Source organism: Varanus komodoensis, unplaced genomic scaffold (genome assembly GCF_004798865.1).
Source record: "Varanus komodoensis strain SLA01 unplaced genomic scaffold, ASM479886v1 scaffold4, whole genome shotgun sequence".
Classification (NCBI taxonomy): domain Eukaryota; kingdom Metazoa; phylum Chordata; class Lepidosauria; order Squamata; family Varanidae; genus Varanus; species Varanus komodoensis.
The window spans coordinates 37757201-37784002 of NW_025335941.1; the positions used below are offsets into that span (position 1 = coordinate 37757201).

General features: G+C 39.8%; 2 protein-coding genes across 19 annotated transcripts in view; one reads left to right on the plus strand and one right to left on the minus strand.

Moving 5' to 3' along the window:
- Nucleotides 1-26802, minus strand: part of LOC123029090 — an 82862-nt gene that overhangs the window by 22176 nt on the left and 33884 nt on the right. For 11 of the 15 annotated variants that reach the window (XR_006415846.1, XR_006415848.1, XR_006415845.1 and 8 more), the window contains 2 exons: nucleotides 22700-22787; nucleotides 5231-5286 (listed from right to left, as the gene is read on the minus strand). Coding sequence is in view for 4 of the 15 variants with exons in the window: in XM_044441653.1 (XP_044297588.1) it covers nucleotides 14980-15268; nucleotides 22700-22787 (377 nt within the window). In the remaining 11 variants the exon portion in view is untranslated. Of the gene's footprint in view, nucleotides 1-5230; nucleotides 5287-13663; nucleotides 15269-22699; nucleotides 22788-26802 lie in introns of those variants that run through there. The other 4 variants (XM_044441653.1, XM_044441654.1, XM_044441652.1 and 1 more) reach the window with 1 other exon arrangement.
- Nucleotides 1-26802, plus strand: part of BOC (BOC cell adhesion associated, oncogene regulated) — an 81432-nt gene that overhangs the window by 10842 nt on the left and 43788 nt on the right. For all 4 annotated transcript variants that reach the window (XM_044441649.1, XM_044441650.1, XM_044441648.1 and 1 more), the window contains one exon: nucleotides 23259-23439. In XM_044441649.1, the coding sequence (XP_044297584.1) occupies nucleotides 23361-23439 (79 nt within the window). In that variant the 5' untranslated portion in view covers nucleotides 23259-23360. The remainder of the gene's footprint in view (nucleotides 1-23258; nucleotides 23440-26802) is intronic.

Sequence of the window (26802 nt, forward strand, 5' to 3'; positions counted from 1 at the left end):
GCTTATCTGATGAATACTGGAAGATTTCCTGACAGATTTCCAAATCTTGCACTTTGAAACAATAACCAATCTGGAATACTATCCACCCCCCAAAAAAGCAATAAGTTTCAATTTCATTGCTATTTCACATGTTTATCCTTCATTGTTGGCCTTCCCGAGCCTAGTGCAGTCAGGATGTCACAGATGTCATCTCCTGTCAATTCTAGCCACCATGGCTAAGGATCAGGAATGCTAAGAACTGTGGTCCAAACATCTATAACACACCAAGTTGAGGAATGCTCTCCAAGGCAGAGAACTGCTGTCTTGCACACTACAGTGCTGTGCGCATTGATGATGCTGTTACGTTGCTACATAACTTTAAAATGTTGGCAGGGCACCTGCCAATCACTGGGACAGTTCTAAGTATCAGTAGTACTTCTATTCTACTCCAGATATTTCCACCATACAGTAGGTATACACTGTGTGGTCCAGACTTAAATCAAAAACAAGGAACAGAGGAGGAAGAGCCTCTGATTGAGTATTGCTTACAATGACCGGCAACAGCTGTCTAGGACATCAGATGGGAGTATTTCTTGTTCCTACCTAGATATACCAGATTCAGAACTTTATTCCTCTTACATGCACAGCATATGCTCTATTGCTGAGCTTAGTTGCTACCCCAGTTGCCATCTACTCCTATGTAAAAAGCATATGCTGCGACTATCAGAGGCATGCTCAAGGGCAGCTTGAAACAAACACAGTTTGCTTGTAAGTTCACATTGAGGATGCACTTCAAGATCTCACCGTGATCCTAACCAAGTAAAGGAGACCCAAAGCTAATTCACATATATTCCCCAGTAGAATGCAAATACATTATGACAGCCCAATTATAGCATGTTTGTGTACTAAGGGATAGGGAGTTGGGTTAAGATGTGTACTGAAAGAGATGCACTGCATGGGTCAGGGTAGAGAGAACAGTGATCTGTTTTACAGTCAGAACATTGTCTGTGACCAAGTAGTACTGGACTCTCACACTCGTCATGGGCTGCTGCTCAAAAAAGAATGGTGTTCTAGATTATCGGATATAGCATGGCAATTTTTGTACAAGTGAAACAGTATGTTATCTCAAATTGGGGTTGGAAAGATTCAGACTCTGATTGACCATGAAAGTGAAGCAGCATGTTATCTCAAAGATGAGGTTGGAAAGACATAAACTATATTCTCTGTGCAATATATCCTAAACAGAGAATGCAGTTCATAACCTTGCATAGTTCAGATTGGCATTCAGCCACCATGCTAAACTGTGGCTTGTTTTAAAAAAAACACCACAGCAGACCTTGGTCCTCCATGTTTCTCCCCTCTGTCCATACTTCCTCCTGCACAATGAAATAAATGTCAGGCTTCTGGTTGTGATCTTTTAAAAAGCTTTTTAGTTACAGTCTCCCATTTCATCTGAATACAGGAAACTGGTTTTCAAAAAACAAATACAAAAACCCACAGTTAACAAATTAGGACAGCAAACTAGGATCTGGCCACTGCAGTTTCTGCTTGTGCGAAACTGCTAAACATTACCACTGAATGTTGCCTAGGAAATTTGAGGTGGTACAGTCAGGTGAGGTATTCTTTTGTGAGTGGTTTTCATTAGCAATGATGAATTGTAGCATCTTCCCTTTTCTGCTTCCATGTATTGACTATTCACTTTTCGATTATACTTCAAATGAGCTTTCAAACCCTATGTTTGCACATACTTTTGAATAAGATGAAAATCTGTCTTTCCTCTTAGTACAGTGGTAAAATGCAAAATAAACGTGGTGATATCACAAGTCCAGCTTCATTTGCTGTTAGGGTTCACATCATGGAACATTTCACTGCACAGAAAGATTTCAATTTTTTGCCACCATGAAATTTTAGCAGCAAACTGCTGCTTCTTTTACTGCTGCACTGCCAAATTTTTTCAGTGGTACTAGGCCAGTGGCAGCCAAAAGACCAAAGAGGGGTGCCTGCAGTCCTTTGGTTCCCTAGTTTTGCTTTAAATAAAGAGAAATGGGTTATAGGTAAGGGAAAATCCTGTAACAATCAGTGGACTCAATGGAGTGTTTGGACCAACTGTTGACAAAAGTATGTTGTGTCCCATATATTTTGTAAAAATGCTCTTATTGCTCATTAAGGTAACTATTCCTTCAGCTATGAATTAGGCTGAGTTCACATGTAAATGCCCATCATTTGGTAACTGGAACATCAAGTGATAACTTTAATATCTGCAACAGCCATAAGCAATCAAACTTCATTTACTCTTCATTTCAGTACAATACTGAATGCGTACACATTCAGATAAGACTTACTGAGTTTTAGTGTACTAATTGATGCATGTGTATATGTGAACTGAGCCCTAGCTGCTTTTCCATTTATGTGCAGTGAATTGTTCTGTATATTCAAATACTGAATGAAGTCTGGTATTCCTGCAAACATATGTAACATGCCTCTAAGATCAGCCTTTGCACCAGACAATTGGGAATAGCCAATGGTAACCCATTTCTAAAAAATTACAGCCCAGTCATCTTAATGTCTGTTCCAAGTAAATTATTTGAAAGAATTATTAAAGATAAAATTAATAGGCATATAGAAGGACAAGCACTGCTAAGAAAGAATCAACATGGTTTCTGCCAAGTCAAATCTTGTCTCACAAATGTTTTAGAGTTCTTTGAATGTCAATAAACTTATGGACAAGGGTGATCTCATATACATTTTTACTTAGACTCCTGCAAGGTGTTCACAAAGTCCCTTGCCAAGACTCCACAGCAAATTTAGAAGTTACGGAATAAGAGGGTCCTTTTATGGATCAGTAACTGATTAAAGAACAGAAAGCAAAGCATAAGGATAAATGACAAATTATCTCAATGGAGGGATGTTAACAGTGATGTCCCACAGGGTTCCTAATTGAGACCAAAGTTTTTCAATTTATTTATAAATTATCTGGAATTAGTAGTAAGTAGTGAAGTTCCCAGGTTCACAGATAACACAACATTATTTAAGGTTGCTAAAGCAAAAAGGGATCGTGAGGAGCTTCAAAAGGATCTCTCTAGACTGGGAGAATAAGCATCAAAATTGAAAATGGTGCAATATGTATTTTGGCCTTCTATTTTTCTGGTGCAGATGAAACATTGGACAACCTGTAAGGCAGTTGTTTTCATTTTTTTTCCAGACTTTTAACCCAGTCTGCAACATGGACTCCACATTCATTCATTCATTCATTCATTCATTCATTCATTTCCTTATAGATTACTTTTCCTTTGTTCTATGTATCTTCTCTTTACATATGCATTGCTTTCCTTCTTTCTTCCAGCCATCCAAAGATGCTTGTGGCAGTGCTGTCATACCTTAAGTAAGACCTACCAGTTCAAACTCAGCACATAGCATATTTAGGGACTGGGAACACAGAACCACTCACTGCTAATTCTAAAAGGCAAAAGACAAACAGACTTAACTAAAGATGTTAAGAAAAGAATATGAAAAAATGAAGGCTCTAGATGTCTGGCCTCAAGTTAACTATGCTTGCAAGTAGCTTGTGTTGTCTGTTCAGTGCCTCTAATTTTGTTGGTTGCAGAGGGGAGGAAGAGCACCCAGAAAGTTTTCTCCTTGCGATGACTCCTGATTCATCCTTGCTTTGTGGGAAATTCAACCCTCTTGCTTTTGGCCACAGGAATGATCTTTGGAGACAGTTGTCTGTGTTCCTAGCTCTTGGGTGTAGAGAAGGGTGTGTGCCAGCTTTGCTATGTTTTTGGATGATACTGCTAGAAATAGGAAGCATATAAGGAGAAAGAAAAACAAGGGCAGGATCATGGGGAAAGGAAAACTCATATGGGTAACGCATGGTCTCTTGTGGCCTGTTTGATCCATCCAAGCTTCAAGACAATCTGAAATCCTGTGAGCAAAATCTCTTCTTTGTTATTTCCAACTTCATTCTATCGGATAATCAGCATCCAGTAGCCTCCTCCTCCCTCTTTTGTTTTCAGTCTTCTCTCCATATACAAGCTTCATCTTTCTTTTAAAAAATCTTCTTGGCAGAGGTTGAAACACACAATGAGCTTGGACTAAGATTAAACTAGTTGTAGAGTGTGTTGGGCAATGAGATTCATTTGTTCTGAACCTTGAGAAGAGAAGGCGGGAGAAGGAAAAGGAGAAGGATGTCGCTCCCAGGATGGGGCACAGTACCAAAAATGTGTTTTGCTTGGAAAAGGAAGCTAAAGTTTTGATGTTATCCAGGAGTTAACGCCTTTGTCTCCCATAATAGGAGAGTTGATCATTAGAACAGCAAGCTTCTACTGGCGCCTATAAGTATCCTGCAATAACCTTGTCTTAACTGTTGCAGCATTTTAGTTATCATAGCTTTACTTAGGTAGAGCAGAAGCCTTCTGAGATTTGAGAATTAACAGCCATTAAGGATCTTTATGACAAGTTTCTCCTTAACCAAAGAGAAAACTGAATTAAAATTACAGTTGTTCTTATTATTATGTGAAAAAGTAATAATTCACCAATTGGAGATGGGATAGTGGGTCTGTAGGCAGTATTTAGTATGGCTGCTGTGCACGCACTAGTTCTGTTATGCCAGTGAGACTTAATTACAACTTGCACAAAAGAAAGTTGGAAGTTCAGAAACAACCATGTCAATAAGTAAATACTTGCTTCCAGAGTGGGAGAGGTCAATGGCACTTTCTTCAAAACAGGTAACTCCCCACTGTGCTAGTAATGGATCTCACTGGTATAGAGCCAACTTGGATGCTGCACAATGTTATTACTTTTACCACAGACACCACATTATGCTCTTACTGTGGTCCCTCGGCTCACAAACACCTCAGTTCACGACCAAATCGGGTCGCGAACAAAAATTTCATAAAAATTTTGACTCTGGTCGCAAACTCTGCATTGGATGGCGACCGTAATCGTGGCCATCTCCCCACCCCTCCTTTTCACTGCCAAGTTATTATTAGAATTGGAAAAAGGAGCCTGTGGGGGTGAGGTAAGAGGAATAAAAAAGAAAGAAAAGATTATTAACATAGAAATGTTGTTTTGCAGTGACTGAATAATCACAGCAACAAGCATTGGATTATTCCTTGAACTTTGTGTGCTTTGAGTTGTCAGAAGGGCCTGATTACATTTTCTCCTGCTGAGTAGAACATGAATACAGTGAAGATGGAGTGAAAGTGAGAGCATCTTATTTATTGGACAATAATATTGAGATACAGTCTCATACCTGGAGTCTTGATCTAATAAATCCACCTGAGCTCCACATATTCTTGTTACTTCACACTGTATTGAGGTAAACATAGAAACAAAGTGAATCAGAAGGGGCCTCCTGAGCCATCTACTCTGATCGCTGGCTGTAGCCGGCTCCACTCATGTAATCCCCACATGTGGTTGTCCCATCTTTCCATAAACACCCTCACTGATGGGGCCTCAACCACCTCCCTTGGAATAGAAACGTAGAGATATAAAGATATGTCTCTTACTTCACAGTATGCCTGAAAGCAAACTGAAGTAGTAAATCTTTGCTTTTTAATTGGTTCTTAAATGATGTTTAAATGGTAGCAATTAAGTTGAGGGCCTGAAAAAGATTTGCCCCTTGTTTTGACTAATGTTCTAAGAGGTAATGATTAGTGAAGACTGGTTGTGTGATAGCTTGAATGGATGGAATTTCTGCTGCTACTTACTGTATGATAACTAAATTTATACATCTATAGATGATAGGTGTGGTAGATAGAGTGCTGGACTGAACTGAGAATTACATGTGAGTTGGAGTATATTTTTGGTTGGCTAATGGAAATGATGGTTACCTCCATTTTTTAAACACTAATAGTATCTACTAGGTAAACAATGCTAGCACAGAGGTGGATTAAAGCTGCCTAATGACTCATTTAATTGACAATATAGGTGATTCACAGTTTATTTTCATTATAGTTTATGCATCTGTGGCAGTTCTGCTGATATAGCTAGACTAGATTATCTGCTGACACAAGACCGCAGTCCAGAGCATATTCCTCTGAAATCAACAGAACATAATCATGGAGTTAGTGTGTTTAGGGTTGGTACTTAAATTTAAAGTAGGTCTCTGTGTTTATTTGACAAACATTTTCTCTGGAGCCTCTGATTTTGAGCAGGTTTATTTGATATTTCCCTGTAAAATTATCCTGCTGTTTGTTGTCTGTACCAACATCTCACCACAGTGTTTGGCATGGTTGCTCCTTCCCTTAACCACAATATTGTGTGCACACTAAAATGGCTGTATCTCCACTATAACTAGTATGTGGATTCTTCCTTCATGTCTTTGGTGATTAGAACTCCAGAGGATGAATACTTCAAACCCAATGGGAATGAGAAAGGGGTGATATTATAAGCTTAAATGTATTGTAAACAGTTGGAAAATCTCTAAGACTCTCAAAAACGTTCATCCATGTGTACAGTAACCCTATACATATCTGTTGAAAAATAATCCAATGGAGTTCAGTGGAACCTACTCTTGGCTAAGTATGCATAGGATTGTACTTAAGATAGACTGATGATATGAATTGATGGAAGTTGCTACCACTGATTTAACTGGGATTAGTGTCACTCCTTGGTAAGACTAGAATGAAACCAAGGCTATCTTCTCTTCAATTGTGTCTTCTAGAAAAATACTTTCTCCCATTTTGAGAAAAAAAGTGGATTAAGAAAAAGTTCTTTAAAGCATTTCTTTAACTTAATTAATACAACCAATGTTCTTTAAAGAAACACTTATTATTTTGTCCACCTTTGATTCAATAGAATTTTGAAGCTAAATGTGAAAGGAACTTTGTTATATATCTTCAACATCTCACCCCCACCCTTCATATTTCTTGGGTAGATCTTCAGAGAGAGAAGAATCTTTTATACATAATCTAAGGTTAGGTAGAACTCATCTGGTTTTGTAGCTATCCCAAAACACAGCTGAAAATCTTTTGAGGGATTTTGGTCAGAATTATGGTTTGGGGTAAAAACCACATGGAAACAAGCCACTCCACAGTGATTCTCCCCTGAACCCTGCAAAATACATCAACAAGGGTGAGAGTAGAGTTCAGAGGGAGTGCAATCTGTCATAGCGATGGAAAAAAATGGCGCAAGACCCTAATGAATTCATTTACCTGATTCTTCTGCCTATCTTCTGCTGGAACCTGTATGTGTAGTGTTTTCATATATATAGGAAAGGCAGGCTATATTATAACCTACAGCGGCCTCTCTTTGCTATCAGGGATAGCTTTGGACTGCTTGAGAAAACTTGACTGTGGCCGTTTTCTTGAGGATAATAAGTAGATAAGGAGAATTGTGTTTTTAATTTAAGATGTGGGAAAGAACTCACAAAGAGTAGAATTACTTGGAAAGAGGGCAAAGAAATTGTGTTTATGGGAACTGAAGGCATTGTTTTCTCTATTTATACATATGTTTTTCTGATGGGTGCATAATTCCAACAGCTCTCTTTCTTCCTATTCCTTATTCCTTTAGTAAACAGAGCATGCCAAATCCAGCTTCATTGCTGGCTATGTGCCACATGTTTGTTTCTATACGTGTGCTCTTCTTGCCAGCTCTATTGGGCCTTGGCTGTGAGTGGGAAACAGCAGGATGGAGGGGTGGCAGAGAGAAACGGGAGCAAACTGCTGCTTTACAAACTCATATTTGTTTAAAGCTTAAAAGGATGCTTGAGAGGACATTTGGAGTGTGGGGAAAGTGGTGGGGAGGGAGTGGGGAAATGCAGAATATAAACTGTGTCAATGCATGCAAACTATCCAGCTGGATCTGCTCCTGCTGCCTGTGTGAATAGCTAGGAAAGGAGAAGCATGTTTTAAGGATCTTGACTCTAAGTATAGATAAAACAAGAGTGGGGCATCAGACAAAATGTTGCAGTGTAAATTTTTCTCTCCTAACAGGAATGTTCTAGCTCAAAGTACCAGCGAGACATCCTCTCCAAGCAGGGCATTCCACTCTTTCCCCCCTCACTTCTGATTTTCATCCCTCCCCCCCCTCCATGTGACACTTGGGATTCACTAACTACTGAGCATGCTCAGTCCTCATTGGGCTGTTTTGTTTACTTAATGTTTCTCCCTTTAAGTTCCTTGCTATACTTGTGATTCCCCTAACATGCTGGCCTCTTGTTTGTCAGTGGAGCCATTCTAACTGCTTTAATCCATGTCTTGCACTCTACAGGTCTAATCCCTACCTCCAGATAGATGGCTGCAAACAGACACATTCATATGTCAATTTATTAAGCTGTGGTATGAGTATTCAAACACTGAGTGGTGACTGTTCTACTTAAATACTCTCAGCTTGTAGTTCAGTTTTAAATGGCATCACTCCCTCAATTGTGAACTCAGAGGGTTCCAAGACATGGATTAAAGCCTTTAAATGATGGCTACATTTTACATTTTCTGGGAGCTCCTGGTAGCTATTTTTCTCTACTGCTTTCAGGTATGTATGTTACTTGCTGGATGAGAGGGATGGAAAAGAAGCTACATAGGCAAGGCTTCTCTGTAGAAGTGTTGCATAATTATGGACTGGAGAAGTCCTAATATTTCATTTTACAAAGATTAATAGATTTGGATTTTCAGCATTTGAGAACTGCTGCTGATAAAATTTGATCCTCGTTGTTTTACCCCAACTGCAACAATTGCTATAATGCTGGCATGACTGCAGTCCCCTATCTGTACACAGTAACTACTCCAAAGTACAGAAGAACATTTGCTCTTGTCCAGTTTAATGTGGTATCATCAGCACTATTAAAAGGACGATTTAGCAAGATCCCAGTCAATGAACAAGTATGTTCTTGTGCTGGAGCAGTAGAAACAGTGGAACATGTTCTCTTATATTGCAGCTTTTATAGGGAATGCAGAGAGAATGGAGCATACCATTAATAACATAATTTTATGGTAGTCATTCTTCCACCTCTGTTATCAATTTGTTCAAGGAATGTTACTGGAAATGTTGCCAATGTTTATGATTGCAATGCAGATTAAGAATGTGGTCACCCTCTTGAGTGAAGATACTGTATAAACTGTACTTGTTTTAACTGTGTTTTTATTGTACTATTGCTATTTTATTTGTTTATTAATTTTCCTGGTCTTTGATCATGATGGATGGATGAACAAATGAACAATGTCTGTTGCTCTCACAACTCCACTTGAACCAAGATGGAAGAAGTCTGTTACTGAGGGTATATTTCATTTGGTTCAAATCTGTGGTCAATGGCTTTGGTGCAAGCTGTACTTTATATCCAGTCTTGTTCTGAAACTGGAAAGGGTTAATGGTGGTTGTGCTTGCTTGTCCTGTGAGCAGTGGAGAAGCTACATGTGCAGGTAAAAGCTCATTCATTGGCTTCTCCAATCATAATAACCTTGATGATCTTACAAGTATCATAAGTTTTATTTCTATTGTTACTAACGTAATGGAAGTGGAATTCAGGTGTAAGCATGTTCCTGCCTTATTCTAGGAGTTTCTTAGCTAAAAGAGCTACTCAGCACCTTTATCATTCTGGGTAGTGGCTGCATTTCTGCAGCTCAGTTTATCCAGAATGAGGCTGCAGTCTGACTGCCCCATTAGACAGAGTGGACTTAACACAATGCATAGGGTTATGCTCTAAATGTTAAATATTACTGTTGTCTTTCCTGCCTTCTTATACAGATTCTTTTTTGAGGCTAGAAGCAGGTTTAATATATTTGGAATACAGAGGCTTTTGATTAATTACTAGCTAAGACTCACCAGAATGAAGGATTCTAAAGTTGCAGATACACACACGCGTGCGTGAAAATGGTCAGTTAAGAGCCAAAATGTGAATCCTAGCGCTCTGTTATGAAGAAGCACTTTCACAAACTGGATTTCTGACTCCTTCAACTGGATATGGCCTCAGCTAAAGCAACAGTTGGATGTGCCTGTTTCTTTGCTTGCTTGTTTGGTTGCTTCTTATAGAACATACAGAATTATTAAGGGACTCAGAATTTCCACATTGTAATATTATAAAAAGTCCTGATTGTCATCTTGGCCTTCTTTCAGATTAAGGAAATTGTAATTATGTATACAATCTGTGAATATTGTGGATTGAGTGGCAGGGAAGCCAAGCAACTCATAATGATTGCTAAACCAGCTATATCATGTGCTTTTTGGTAACCTCTAATGCACCTTTTTGGTAACCTCTAATTTGGTAGCCTCTAATGTGCTACATTAGATACAATGTCAGGGACTGCAGGTGGCACAGTGGTTTAAACCGCTGTGCTGCTGGGCTGGTTGATCGAAAGGTCACCGGTTCGAATCTGCACAACAGGGTGAGTTCCTGTTGCTCCGTCCCAGCTCTTGCCAACCTTGCAGTTCGAAAGCATGCAAATGCAAGTAGATAAAAAGGTACCACTTCGGTGGGCAGGTAACAGCGTTCCGTGCACTTCGGTGTTTAGTCATGCTGACCACATGACCATGGAGACTGTCTGCGGACAAACGCTGGCTCCCTCGGCTAGGAAATGGAGATGAGCACCGCCCCCTAGAGTCAGGCATAACTGAACATAACGTCAAGGGAAAACCTTTTCCTTTACCTTTTTAATGTGAACTAAAGGTAGAACTAACAGCAGCAAATACTTGAAGAACATTTGTCTTATCTGATAATTTGTTTTGCAATGGTGATGACTAGATTTGGTGTAACCTTATATTGTAGGGATTGATATGATTATTAATTTTGTGTTTTTAATAATTGTTTTTAATTATGCAATACAAAAAATAAACCACATACCATACCATTAATGAAGAGAAAATAAAAAACCCCTGAAGCATTGAATAAAATGTAAAAAGTTCCATAGCACTAATTAAGTCCATATTGTATATCTCTTATGTTAGTATATAAAATAACATAGTACTATTATTGAAAATAATTCTGCACAGACTTCAACAAAGGCACACATATCCATATATATATTTGCAGATTATGCCTAAAAGTCACCTGTTCAAAACTGAAAGTTTCATTAAATCTTCCACCCACTGTGTTAGTGCAGGTGGCCATTTTGCCTTCCAGTATTGTAATATTAGTCTTTTAGCTGTCAAGAGAGTACAGAAGACATTTACATTGACCTTGCATTACATTCTAAGGTATGGGTAGGTAATTCCAAATAATATGTGTGTCACTGAATATTAAAGAGCTTTTCATCGCAAGATTTATTGGAAGATTCAAGAGAGAAAAGCAAGTACCTCTTCACCTAGTGCATGGGTGGCCAAACTTGCTCAACAGAAGAGCCACATATAGTAAATGTCAGATGTTTGATAGCCACAAGCAGGCACCCACAGGCAATAGCAGTTGGTGATGAATGGCAAGTGAGTGCTTGCGGGCATCTGCAGCAGGGAGTGGCAAGCTGCAATGCAAATTCAAAGAGCAGTATGTGGCTCCAGAGCTTTGGTTTGGCCACCTCTGGCATAGTGCATAGTTAAACTTTAAAAGTCAGTTCCATAAAATGTAGCAATGACCATCAGTTTGGACAACTTGAAAAGAGGATAGAACAAATTCATGGAGGGAAGGCTGTCAGTGGCTACTAGTCCTGACAGTCTTAAGCTAGTGCCACTATCGTGTGTAGTGATCTGATGATTGTCCATCATTTTCGATGAGGACCTTGACATCTAACGGGTTGTGAGTTGTCCACGGTGTGTCCACAGGTGGCTAGTAAGGCCAATACGAGCACGGAGTGTCCTGCCACATGTCAGGCAGACGTGTGGGCACCACTGTTGCAACATTTGCAACTTTGGCTTTATGGAGTGCTCGCTTCTCTTGTGCTGTGGTCGTCCTTCTGGCTTCAGAAGTTTGGCAGCCTTGGTGGATCAGTGTGCGCCATGTTGATTGGTCTTGTGCCAGGGTCTCCCAGGAGGTGGTGTCGATAACCAGGGACTTGAGAGATGCTTTCAGCATGTCTTTGTATCGCTTCTTTTGTCCCCCATGCGATCGCTTTCCTTGAGACAGCTCACCATAGAAGAGCTGTTTGGGGATGTGGTGGTCTGGCATCCTTGCAACATGGTCTGCCCAGCATGTCTGGGCTTTCATCAGCAGGGTGTGAACTGATGGCAGGCCTGCTCTGGAGAGGACTTCTGTGTCTGGCACCTTGTCCTGCCACCGGATCCTCAAAAGTCTGTGGAGGCAAGTCGTGTGGAAGTAGTTCAGTTGCCTAGCGTGCCTCCCGTACACTGTCCAAGTCTCACTGGCATACATCAGGGTAGTTAGCACTACTGCTCGGTAGACTTTAAGCTTTGTAGCAAGGCTTATTCCACGGCGGTCCCACACTTTGGTCAGTATACTAGTTGCCGAGGAACATGAAGCTGCATATGGGTTCCAGTGGACAGCTGGGTGGCCACTCTGGAAACTAAATACTGTACTAGATGGACCTTTGATATGATCCATCATGGCTCTTCTTATTGCTCTTACATTCTTATAATTAAATGATAAGTATGCCTTGTAACTTAAGAACACATCTGAGAATGACTAGTGAACAGGCAAGTTAGAATTAAATATGCCAGACTTGCTGACTCAAGTAATACTAATAGTTTTAGGACATTTTTCCTGTCTAAACAAAATTGCATGGGATTGCACCAGTATTAGTGGAGCAGTGTATCAATCCCAAGTGTCAGTCTGAACTTTACAGGTAGTAAGCCTCTTGTCATGAGCCAAGGTTCCTTCTTTGAACAAACACCTACCACAGACTGCTTTCCTTGCAACTTCCTTTATTGCTTCCTAGTACAAATCTCCAGAATAGACCTCTGAGCATGTACAGAAAAATTCATTGAACTCAAGTTGGTGTTTACCTTCAGAAACATTCCTTATGAAATGCCTTGGGCCCCATCCCCCTGGAGGGGGCTCTCTGAAGGCGAGCATGCCTCATCTCTGTGCAGTGCTCATTCCATTAGGCTTCCCTTCTCTGCGGATGCCTCACCATGGGGAGCCTGCCCTGTGCCTGATAATTCCTCATCCTCAGAGACCCCTCCCACTGGCAGTACATCTAGGCTATTCCCATGAAGTGCCTGGCCTTAAGATGATCACTTCCTTCATCTCATAACCTTGACCTAGTCCATCCTCCCTTATCTCACATAAATATACTTCACTTTCTAATTCTGAATCAGTATCAGGAATTCATCCAGGAGTCCCTGGGAATGACTGCCCAAAACCACTATCCTTCTTTCTCCCAAGACCTATTTTTGGGGTAGAATTCAGCACCATGAATAGTTTATCAAAGTTTTAGACTAAAATCCAGAGTAGATGTGCTGGCTTGCTGACATATGGAGTCACCTGCCTCCTGCTATCTCTCAGGAAGTCACAAAGTTGGGGAGCAAAGAACCTAAACTAAAACAGCCATCCATTTTACAATTCTGGGTTTTGCTGGTGACCTTGCAGCAGACAAGTTTTCCAGGACAAGTGTTAACTAGTTTCTTAAAGTCAAGTGATAGTAAAACTATTTATCTCAGGAGCTGAACAAATATGCATATACAAGGTAAACATGCTTCATAAATTTAATTCTCTTATAGCAAAAGTGGTGACATGAAGTCTCAAGAAAAGGCAAGAAGGACACATATATCTGACTTTTCCACTAGAGGTCCTGTCTGAAAAGGGCTATTTCTTGGGTATAGAAAGGCATCAGTCATTATAAGCGCCTTCCTTTCTAACAATGGCATCTATTTTTTTAAATACACACACTGTTTAATTAAAACATGTCTTTCCATCTTTTACTCTTTGACTTCAAGATATTTTTCAGACTTTACTGTCTCTTGACTGAGTTAGTTTAGACTAACAATTTTAAGGTCGGTTATGAAGAGACAAGGTGCAAAGGTTCTTTGCTGAATAAGGCAAAATACAGAAGACATTTAACTAAGGTTTTTTCATGTAATTGTATTATGACAACTGCCAATCCACAAAACATGTTGCATTGTGGGCATTGTAAAGTGATTGTTTTTCCATTAGAATGATTTGCAGTGCAGGACATTTTACCATCTTAAAAGGAGTATACATCCCTACTTCCAGGTCATCTCTGTTGGTATTATGTAACATCATACTAGTGTCTGATATCACAGATTCCATACTCTTTACAGTTATACCAAATAATTACCTTTAAAACAGACTATTGGCTTATACTTTCTGATAACACTACAAAAATATCAGGTTGGGAAACAGCAAAAACATTGATTTAGGGTAAAGGTCTATACATGTTTAAACAAATAAAGCTCATACAATTCTCATGCTGGCTAGGTAATGCTAGAAGTTGTAGGGCTTTTGTCTGTCTAAATAAGCACAACTTTGCACTTTTTATATCTGTTTTTGAAGGATGAGTATGATAAGTTTTCTTGGAAGTTATGGGTGGCTATTTTGTGTTACAAAGTTGCTGCCGGAAATCTGGTAAGAGTTATATTAAAAATTACATGGAAGGACACAGCACTGTTTTGAGTTCACTACCCCTCCCATAAATGTTTGAGGGATGTGTGTTCTTTCTGGAATTGTTGAGTAACATGAACAGGTGGAAGGAAGGGAAGCCATTAAAGAAGAGTTGGACATAACAGATTTTCTGTATAGTATAGAGATGTCACAGGAAGTACTTTGGTTGCAGAAAACATTATTAATAAAAAAACATAGTTGGTATATTTGCAAATCCAGTTCCAGGTTAAGAGCTCCCCCTATCCTTTGCACTTTGAGTGGCAAGAGAAAAGAAGTGCAGCTCTGAACTTGTTTGTAATGGCTGCTTTCTTATGCTTTACATTTCTGAAGAGATCTTCTTATCCATTCCAAATCATCTTGTCTAATATGCAAGGGAACATAACATCCTTCAAAGAGGTGAGCACCATTATATCCCATACCTGTACTCTATCCAAACCCCAAACTACCATAGGACCTGAACAGTTGTTCTTCCTATTAGTCTGGATGTTATCAGACAACTGGTTTTCCTTGTCGTTTCACGTACACTTCTAATAAGCTGTTCAGGAAATGACTGTGTGTATTCATTCTCCATCCAAGTCATCTCTAAGTTGGCAACACTGCTGCCAAGAGCAAATACTTTTATGGTGAAAGGGAGGGACTCTGCCCACCTCTGCACACAGGTATTCACATGAAGAAGAGGCATTGCGGACATCTTGACAGCTGGCCCACGGCATGCTTATTAGTTGCTCCTTTACTGTCCCCTCCACTTCCTCATCTTCCCAGCCATCTTTCTTCCTCTCTACAAGCTCCAAACTTTGTCCCTTCACTGAGCCCCAGCCTCTCCAGATTAGAGCTCTCCAGGGACCTTGTCTTTTGAAAAGAGGAAAGAAAGGAAAAAGGGAGGGAAAAAAAGAAAGAGAGGGAACAGAAGAATGAAAACAGACCCAAGGGGCAATAGTCCCTCGAGCCATCTCACTGCATTACAATGAATATGGACTCTATTAAGCTCCGTTCTGCCTGTTAGCGTTTCCCAGGGCAACACAGCTCCCATATGGCAAGCATGCAGCAGATTAGGGTAGGCCTCTAGGCTTCATTGAAGACCTGAGGCTTGACTGGCAGTTGAACTCCCTCCCTGCTTCTCCTCACACTTGACACTGCCTGTGTTTATCTAAAGCGGGGTGGGGGGGGTGCATTTGGAAGGTTATTGTCCAGGGCAATGAGAGATAGGAGAGGGGAATAACTGAGCCAAGCTGGGAAGGAAGAAGGAATACGGGAGGGAAGGGATTGGCTGGTTGAAGGAGGGAAAGAGGGAGGTGAGATGGAGCAAAAGGAGGTAGGAAAGAGAGAAGGTTGGGTGGGGGGTGGTGGCAAACACTTCATAAATATTCAGGAAAGATGTTGAATAGGGAGAGGAGAAATAAAGCAGATGGAATTCATGTTAAAGAACAGCCACAATCGCCCTCCAAAAACAAGAAAAGAAAAAAGAACTGCTTTAAAGGAGCATAGGGAACGACGTTTATCCAATTAGCAGGGTTGTCAAATTGAATTTATACAGAATTGAAGGGGGGAGAGGAGTGAAAATTAAGTGTGTGGGGTTGTGGGGGGAGCAATATATAGAAGAAAGGAAGTGCATTTTCCCTCCAGAAGATCTTACCTTTTATAGGACTGAGGCAGTTTCTAGACTGTGTGGGAGGTGGGCAATGTGAAGGGGAAATTGAATTGGATTTTATGTGATGGTTCTCTTTTTGGACTGCAGGATAGTAAAAGGTGATGGATAAGAAACATTACAGAAGGATGCTGGCATTCCTTTTGATTAAGGTTTCTATCTTTGGCATAACCTGAATTTCGGGTTAGATTATCAGTCGATGGCATTAAGTCCCCTGTATACAAATCTGTGACTGTGTTATCTTCATGTTTATGGCAGTCTCAGTTTCTGAGCTGCAAAGTGCTATAATCAATTCAGTCCATATTCTGCCAAAAAGAGTAGTAGTGGTAGCATTTGATGTTGGCTCTGCCAGAATGCATGCTTTTTCAGTGGTAGTTGACTTTGAGCTGTCCTATCACACATCTCTTGTAGATTACCAAAGCAGCTTGTGAAAAAATGATATGGATGTATATACTTTTAATAATGAAATTGACTAACATGGAGGCAGTTTTAGCAAAGATGAAGCGTTTTCCCCCATCATTTGGCTAGATTGGCAACTGTTTTGCTTTGAATGGGTTGGTGTGTACAGTTATGTGCTATTCATGTTTAATCCCACTAAGTTTGCTTATTGCTTTGCTTCTGTTCCAAAAGTTCAAGGCTGTTAAGAGTGATAAATACATCACTCTTGTATACATTTAAAGTCTTATCTCTAAATTACAGAGAAAACCAAAGCAAGGTTATTTAAAATTTAGTGCAATGTAAGGAAATAAACTCAAATTCAGCTTCAATTAGCTTATCAACTTAACAACAACAATAGACCCTTCAGGATCATTGATATTTTACACTGAAACATGTGCTGAAATTTCAGGCAATCTCTATAAGGCATTTCATAACTCTAGACCTTTTGTCAGTAAGGACTAGCATTGTACTCTGGTGAGTTCCTTCTCACTGGGCAGAACTTTACATAGACCTCACTGGCTGAGCTTAATGGTCATATTTTCTGAGGTATTTCTCAAATATTTGTGCCATTACTGTTTGTATGTGTATTGTTCAAATAAATATATGACCTTTCCTCCCTAACACATATGAAAATGTTTAGTTAGATTGTGCTAACCTACACCATTGGCTAAATAATCTCTGTTCTAACGTTACAAAGGGCAATATTTTGCCCAGATGCTCACTTTTGGCTGTGTCTTCATGAACTAAAACAAAAGTATTGGTTAATCTGTTGGATTACTTTTGTTTAGCAGTTGCTGGGGCTTAGCAAACACAGTTATGACTGCTACTACCAAAGGCAGGCCAGGTGTCATGTAGAAATCTTTATTTCCTTCCAGGTCAGTTTGAGGGCAAGTGGGTAGAATCACCTTTGTCTAACTCAGCACATGGGCAACAATACACATTTTCTAGGACTACCAGTTCTAGTTTGGTGACTCCTCATGTAGATCTTGTTATATAGAGAACCTTCTAAACCATAGTGTACTAAATGTTAGCTATGGTTTGTTTAAACAAGTCTGTTTCAAGCTTATGATTTTAAACTGGCTTGTTTCAATAAACCGTACTTCTCATTAACTACAGTTTTTCAGGTTTGAGCAATATGACAAGGTGACAAGGTGTTAAGAGAAAAACGGAAGTGGTTAAAAAAACATTGTGGCTTTCAGTTCCTTCTGCAACTTAGAATATTGCCTCTAGAAACTAGAGTACTCCAGAGAAAATGAAAGTAGATTCATCATTTGTGTGTATATTTGAAAGCTCAAACTGTTGTTTGGGTTCTAAACTGTGGTTGGTGCACACCAAGGTTTGACTTATTCTCTGAACTGTGGCCACACCTGGAAAGGTACACTTTCAGTATGCAGTTGCACAGGGTGAACAAAATGTTGAATTTCAGTAGTACTAAGAATGTCTTTTCCCTTGCACAACCTTACCCAGGCATGCAAGCCCGGAAATACACTTGGTTGTGTTTGATGCTGTGTGAATGTATGCATAGCTGACTCAGAGATTCAGTGGGATTTTATCTCAAAAAAGTGCATACAGAAGCTTTATTTGAGCTTTACTCAGCTGTAAAGCTTAGATAAGCCAGTTGATTTGACTGAAGATCTGGCAGAATTGCAGTTGCCCTTAGACAGGAAATCACCTTAAGGCTTTGACCATTCTGCCTCCTGTCTGAGTTCTTTTTTCATGTCTTTACCCAAACACCTTCTCCCTCCCCCTGCCTTCATCCTTTCCTAAGGGGTTTGCTCATGCCCAGCAGCTGAAACAATGACTGTTTTTCATTTAGGACCCTCCTCATAAATTTCAGATGGTGTGGTAGTAACAAGAATTGCTTGACTGGCCCTTATTTAAGCAGCAGGGGTTCTGGAGCTGCAGGCAGCATTTCCTCTATAAAACCTTCAGATTCTAATCAACAAACACGTCTATTGCTCCAAATGTTAGAATCATGGGACTCCTTCCATCTTCTTTTGCCGCTATCCCATTCCTTCATCCTGTTTTTAAAAAAATGTATACAGGTTCCACCCCCACCTCCAGTTGAATAGCTTGAGGAACAGGCAACTTTGTTAGTTTTTATACCCCATGCATCTGATTCACCCTCCTTAATCTCAGGGTGCTAATAGCTTAGTCCTTTGACTTACTGAAATGAAAAGTGACTTCCATGCCCTTAGTCCACTGACAGGAAATTGTTGTTTTAATCAGACAGGAAAGTATTTATACAAACAAAATTGTTCTTTTTCATTCTGTGTTCCAGTAGAACTGCTGCTCATTTTTTGAAAGAGTCACAGACTTTTCTGGTAAAATAAGTAAGGTAACAATCCTGCCTATTGATTTTATGATAGAGCTAAGGCTTAAATCTCTTTGATTGGGGTCTGTGGTACTTACACATGCTTAATTTTTGACTGGATCAGGCCTATTTGGATATTACATTTGGCACTCTTTGGCTATCTTTTCAAAGTTACCATGTAAATTCTCAAAATATATATATCAGTGGATTTAGCTAAACAGCAGAATCTTAGATTCCTGTCTGATCTTGTTCATGAAGGTTGGTCCAAAAAAGATAAATCGTTATTTCCATCATGTTCCTGTGTGTATAAACTCAATGGATGCCAACTGGAAAATTCAGTAGGTTCATTGAAAAATGACAGAATGGTGCCTATAGGTACCTTGCTAGAACTTGATTGTTTAGAATAAAATGTATTATCTTCATTGCTATGGATGCTGAAATTAGAACTTCATAAAATAATTGAAAGGAACAAACTGTAGACTCTGGTCCTCAAAAGTTGATGTCATAATTTATTAGTAACTTAAGCTTCTTTGTTATGAATGTCAACCTGAAGTGTTTTCAGGCATGCTTTCAAATCTTGAAATCTACTTAGTTGTTACATAGAAAATGTAGCAATGCTTTAAACAAAACTATGCTACTGAAAATTCATCTACATGACAAGTATAGATTTTATATTCTAATTGTATATTGTCTCTGAAGTAATGGGTTGGATTCTGCCTAAGATAGCAATTCTGTTCACATTGACCTGGAAGTAAGCTCCATTGAGTGAGACTTAGCTCTAAATAAACCTCCTTAGGATTCTACTGTAGTTTAGTTGTACTGTTCCCTTATAATCAATGGGACTTAAGTCACAAGTATGAGCCATTTATCTATATGTGACTATCAAATTGACTACTAATTAAATACTAACTTATAGTGCAGCTAGGAATAGGCAAACAAATAGTGTGCAAGATCACTAGAATTATCTGAGCATCATCTTGTTATTTGTTTCCTACCTGATTCCCATTCCCATTTGTAATCACTATTTGTTTTGTATGAATAGGAAATTTGCGCAAATTGAGCAGTGAACGAATGGGAGATTTGCACAAATTGAACTAGGAATTGGGAATGAGATGAATACAAGCATGTGTTTGACAATTTGCAGATATTTCAGTGGGCACATGCTTGTGCACAGAGACACACTGATATGATTTGCAAGAAAAAACTAAATTTCTGTAATCCCCAAGTGCAACCATAACCATGATTACTCACAAGCAAATCCTATTGAGTTCATGGAAATGGGACTTACTCTCATAAATGAGTATAGGATTGTATAGGATTGTCTTCTAGAATCTAGATTCTAGATCCAGTCCAATGTGTATATATTCATCTAAATTTCTTTTTAAAAAGAAGAAGCCTCATATGTATACTGTGCCAGTCTATACATATGTATCCTTGTGTCACTCATTTCTGTGTCTCTTTAATTTTAAGGTAATTTTCCAAAACTCTTTTCCTGTTTTGCTCCTTTCTTGCCAGCATTGAATGCTTGTATAAAAATGAGCCCAAGGGCTGAGGAAATCTATTCATTTGTCTTTCTGTTTAAACCAAAATATTTTTTGTAACCACAGCCAAGTAAAGAGGTAGTAGAACTTGGCAAACAAACTAGTTAAGCTGCAGTTGATTGGACGTGTTCTGATTTTATGTCCTGAAAATATCCTTAATAGCATGTTTGTTCATTTGAGATGTTTCATTTGTGGTGGATAGTATTTATACAATAGGAGAGGAATATGGCCATGTTGTTCTCATGTTAATTTTATTACAAATGTAAAAGAAACTGCCTGGGAGGTACACAATCATGCAGATCACTAATAGGAATGCAGCATATGGCCAATTCCTATGTTCTTTACTGAATGGTACTTTAAAAATTGTAAAGGTCAATGAAAGATTGAAGGCTTTTAAATGCTTTTACCTATTGAATTTTCTAAGAGGCATTAGTATTCCTAATTTTAAATAACTGCAAGATTGTATGCTAAAATGCCAAAGTTACTTCACTGTAGTCATATGCTACTACTTGTATGATACGTGTAGCAGTTTTTTGGTCTTCCAGCTATGGTAACTTATGGAGAAAGCAGCCGGTGGATGTCTTACTATAGCATTGACTGATGTTATTAAGATATTGGTTGACATCATGGAAGGCAGATATGTGATGTGCTGCAATAACCCCATTTATGACTTCTACTTGTTAACAGTCCTTGTGAGAAGGCAGTTTTGAACCACCCAGTTTCTTCACCTCTAGCTGCTTTCATAGCAAGGTGAAGATCATTAGAATCTGTATTACCTTAAATTATTCAACATTTTATCCCAATGAATCACAGGGGATTTCTGGCTTTTATTAGCATATTTAATTCCAAAAAAAGGTAGCCTGATTTTGCTGTGTAGAGTGGTTTCAGTCAGCCAGGACATTTCCAGGATATTCTGTTCCTCCTCTCCCCCACACCCCGCAGCTCTCTTCTTTTTTCAACATATCAGCCAGCATTTTGTGGGACCCATATGAGAGTGAAGATATTAGGACTGCATTTTTGAACCATCACAAAAAAAAAAAAAAAAAAACATTTTTGAGCTTCTTGTGTGCTATCTACTTAATTACTTCACTTTCATGACGTGACAAGCCATGATGGGTAACCAGCCATGCTGGGTAGTTGTGTCATCCAAACCCAGTGTAGTTTTTGCAAGACAGCTTATTTTTCATGGTAAGGCACTCTAGGGGTTGTTCAACACATGAATTGCTGTGCTGTCCAGACCTGGCAGGTCAATTTTTTGTGGGTTGTTGGGAATACCTATAGATTCAAGCAGCAAGAGCAGCAAACCCCCACCACTCACTTTCACATTCTTACAAGAGAGAAAGGACACTGAGATATGAGCCAGAACCAGCACATATCTCAGGGAAAGAACGGGGAGAACAACCCATGGACAGGTTGGTTCAGCCTCCTGTGGCTTATTTGCAGGGTTGCTTAACATGATGTGTGAACCTGTCCTCTCTTCTTAGAGTGAATATCATTAATGTGAGCAGAAAGTGGAAGAATCTTTTAAAAGCTAAATTATATTCTAGCTGATAGAGATTTTACTTTAGAATTAAACATATCAGAAACAATGGTACAAGTGTGACTTAACAGATTAGGACTCCACTATTTCAAAAAAGACTGGGAACCCTTGGCCAGGTTTGTGTGTATAAAATCATGACATGATGTCAGAAAAAATGCAGAGGGAGTGGGTGTTTATACATTAAAGTAATGTCAAAGCAAGGAAAAATAGAATTTATTATTATAATTATTTTGTACATTGTGACAGAAAGTGGGACAAAGGTGTTAAAAAGGAAAGAAGGATAGAAGGACTAAACATAATGGAAGTTGAGTGGTGGTGGGAATCTACTGGTTTTTGCATTAGAGCACAATCTTATACTTGTTTATACTGGGAAAAAAAACCTCCTTCAACTCCCAGCGTTCTTCAGACAGCATGGCTCTATAATGCATGGTGGGAGTTGTAGGCCTGTTTTTTTCTGTCTCAGAATGCATCAGATTTCATCCTTAGAAACATAGAAACAGAGCAAATCAAAATGGGCCTCCCAGGCCATCTGGTCTTACAGCCGGCTCCAGTTGGCTCTGCTCACAACATGTCCACCATGTACATGTCTAGCCTATCCTTGAACACCCTCACCGGTGGGGCCTCAGCCACCTTCCGTGGAAGCCCATTCCATACCCTCGAGGTCCTAACTGTCAGGAAGTACTTCCTGGCATCCAAATTGAACCTTAGCTCCCTGAGCATCGCTCCATTGGAGCGTGTCCTGCCTTCCTCTGCAGGGGAGAACAGATCTCTACCCACCTCCGTGTGACACCCCCTCACATACCTGTATGTTGCCAACAGATCTCCTCTGTCTCTCCTCTTCTCCAGGCTGAAAAGACCCAGCTCCCTCAGTCTTGCCGCATACGGCTTTCCTTAGAATTCACAATGTGGAAAGTGAACACATTAGTATTTTCCTGCACTCTTGTACTGTTGTGTAATCCTTCTGAAGTTGCTGCTGTACTACTGCACTGTACCTGGATAGATGCTTATCCCCAGATCTAGATGTATAAAGGACTGGGGGAGAAGCATTCATAGGAGAGAATAAGCAGGATTGCTATATGGTGATTAGCTTTCCAAGAGCTCGTTGATTCTCCCCTGCAAATGCCCACTTTGTTTTTAGAAGCTTGCTGAAGGAAAAGCAGGATTTAAAAGACCAGGGAGTACTGCCCTCCACCTTCATTTCTCTGCACATTTCTCTTTACTCATTAATATTAAGAGTCACTGTAACCTTTTGCCACTGGGACTGAATTCTGGATCTGTAGAGAGAATGTAACTCAATCAGCAAGCTTATTATCCTGCCTCTTGACTAATGTATTTTTTTCCTTTCTCTTTCTGTCATCCAGGGTGCCTAACAAAGTTGAAACCCAGTGCTTAAGTATTCTGGGACAGCTTATGGGAACTCCACTTGGTATCTTTTGCTCCAGGCTCCTCTGCATGGGCTGACTATGATACCAGGGGCAGAAAGACCAATGACTGCTATCGCTTTTCTCCTTTTAGCATCATCTGGCTGCATTGCAAATTTTGGTGAGTTTTTTATGTTTTAGTCCATTTTACTTAGATATAGCTGATGCATTTTCATGAGCGGGACCTTATTTCTGTTTCTTAAAGAGATTTCAGATATAGTTCTCTACATTATATGTATATGTCATGCTATGACCAGAAATGTACTCAGAGTGACAAGAAATAAGAAAAAGAAAAAAGTGTGTGCACACATGTATTTGTATAGACTAAACACTAATGTCAGCAAGTAAAAACACATTAAATAGCTAAACAACCCAAATAGCTGTAAATGCATAGGCTTGAAGCACTGATATAAACTGTCTTAAATTTACCATATTTAAGTGGTATTAGCTGAATTAACCCCTTCATGGATCACTGCCTTGCCATAGTGAAGGGGCTGGAAGATGAGCCCCTCAGGTCAGAAGGTGTCCAGTGCACTACTGGGGAACAGCGGAGGACTAGTACTAGTAGCACCAGAAAGAATGAAACAACAGGGTCAAAGCTGAAAGGTCACTCAGTTGCAGATGTATCTGGTGGTGAAAGGAAAGACCGATGCTGTGAGGAACAATACTGCGTAGGAAACTGAAATATAAGATCTATGAATCAAGGTAAGTTGGATGTGGTCAAACATCAGATAACAAGACTAATCTAGATAACAAGATGAACGTCAGCATCTTGGGAATCAGGGAATAAAACGGACAGAAATGGGTAAATTTAATTCAGATAACCCTCATATATACTACTGTGGGCAAGAATCCCAAAGAAGAAATGGAGTAGCTATCATAGTCAATAAAAGGGTAGGAAAAGCAGTACTGGGACACAAACTCCAGAATGACAGAATGATCTCAGTTTGAATCCAAGGCAAACCATTCAACATCACAGTAGACCAAATCTATGCCCCAGCTACTAATGCCGAAGAGGATAAAGTTGATCAATTCTATAAAGACCTACAACACCTTCTAGAAATAACACCAAAAAATGATGTCCTTATCATCATGGAGGTTTGGAATGCCAAAGTAGGAAGTCAAAAGTCTTCTTACTGGAATAGTTGCTGGAATAACACGCAAGTTTGTCCTTGGAGTACAAAATGAAGCGGGGCAAAGGCTGGCAGAATTTTGTCAAGAGAAAATGCTGGTCATAGCAAACACTCTTTTCCAACAACCCAAGAGAGTACTCTACACATAGACATCATCAGGTGGTTAACACTAAAATCAAATTGATTATGTACTCTGTAGCCAAAGATGGAGAAGCTCTATACAGTCAGTAAAAGCAAGACCAGGAGCTGACCGTGGCTCAGATCATGAGCTTCGTGTTGCAAAATTTAGGCTTAAATGGAAGAAAGTAGGGAAAAGCACTAGGCCGCTCAGGTATGACCTAAATCATATCTCTGATGAGTATACAGTAGAGGTGACAAATAGATTTAAGGAATTAGAACTGATAGATAGCGTGCCTGAAGAACTATGGAGGGAGGTTCATAACATTGTACATTGTACAGGAGATAGCAACTAAAACCATCCCAAAGAAAAAGAAATGCAAGAAAACAAAGTGGCAGTCTGAGGAAGCTTTACAAATAGCTGAGGAAAGAAGGGAAGCGATTGGCAAGGGAGAAAGGGAAGGATACACCCAACTGAATGCAGAATTCCAGGGAATAGCTAGAAGAGATAAGCAGGCCTTCTGAATGAACCGTGCAAAGAAATAGAGGAAGACAATAGAATAGGGAGGACCAGAGATCTCTTCAAGAAAATTGGAGATATGAAGGAAACGTTCTATGCAAAGATGGGCATGATAAAGGGCAAAAATGGTAGGGACCTAACAGATGCAGAAGAGATTAAGAAGAGGTGGCAAGAGTACATGGAAGAACTGTACAAGAAAGATCTTAATGTCCCTCGTAACCACGATGGGGTGGTCACTGACCTTGAACCAGACATCCTGAAATGTGAAGTCAAATGGGCCTTAGGAAGTCTGAGCAACAACAAAGCTAGTGGAGGCAACGGTATTCCAGCTGAGTTATTCAAAATCCTAAAAGACAAAGCAGTTAACGTGTTACATTCAATATGCCAGCAAATTTGGAAAACTCAGCAGTGGCCACAGGACTGGAAAAGGTCAGTTTATATCCCAATTGCAAAGAAGGGCAATGCCAAAGAATGTTCAGACTACCGCACCATTGCACTCATTTCACATGCTAGCAAAGTTATGCTCAAAATCCTACAAGCTAGGCTCCAGGAGTATGTGGACCGCGAACTACCAGAAATACAGGCAGGATTTCGAGGAGGCAGAGGAACTAGAGATCAAATTGCCAACATACGCTGAATCATGGAGAAAGCTAGGGAGTTCCAGAAAAACATCTACTACTTCATTGGCTATGCTAAAGCCGTTGATTGTGTGGATCACAACAAATTGTGGCAAGTTCTTAAAGAGATGGGAGTACTAGACCATCTTATTTGTCTCTTGAGAAACCTATATGCAGGTCAAGAAGCAACAGTGAGAACTGGACACAGAACTATTGACTGGCCAACATTTGGAAAGGAGTATGGCAAGGCTGTATATTGTCCCCCTGCCTATTTAACTTATATCCAGAGTACATCATGCAAAAGGCCGGGCTAGATGAAGCACAGGTAGGAAATAAGATTTCTGGAAGAAATATCAACAACCTCAGAGATGATACCACTCTAATGGCAGAAAGTGAAGAGGAACTAAAGAGCCTCTTGATAAGAGGTGAAAGAGGAGAGTGCAAAAGTTGGCTTGAAACTCAACATTAAGAAAACTAAGATCATGGTATCCAGTCCTATCACTGTCTCACAAACAGATGGGGAAGAAATGGAGGTAGTGACAGATTTTATTTTCTTGGGCTCCAAGATCACCGCAGATGGTGACTGCAGTAAAGAATTTAAAAGATGCTTGCTCCTTGGGAGGAAAGTGATGGCAAATCTAGACAGCATGCTAAAAAACAAAGACATCACTCTGCCAACAAAAGTTTCATATAGTCAAAGCTATGGTTTTCCCAGTTGTAATGTATGGCTTTGAGTGTTGGACCATAAGGAAATCTGAGTGCTGAAGAATTGAGGCCTTTGAATTGTGGTGCTGGAGAAGACTCCCATCAGTCCATTGTACTGCAAAGAAATCAAATCAATCATTCTTAAAGGAAGTCAACCCTGACTGCTCTTTAAAAGGTCAGATCCTGAAGATGAAACTCAAATACTTTGGCTACCTAATGAGAAGGAAGGACCCACTGAAGAAGACCCTGATGTGGGGAACAGTTGAAGGCAAAAGGAGAAGGGGGCAGCAGAGAATGAGGTGGCTAGATGGAGTCACTTCAGCAGTGGGTGTGTGCTTAAGTGGACTCTGGGGAATGGTGGAGGACTGGAGACCCTGGAGGAATGTTCTGTA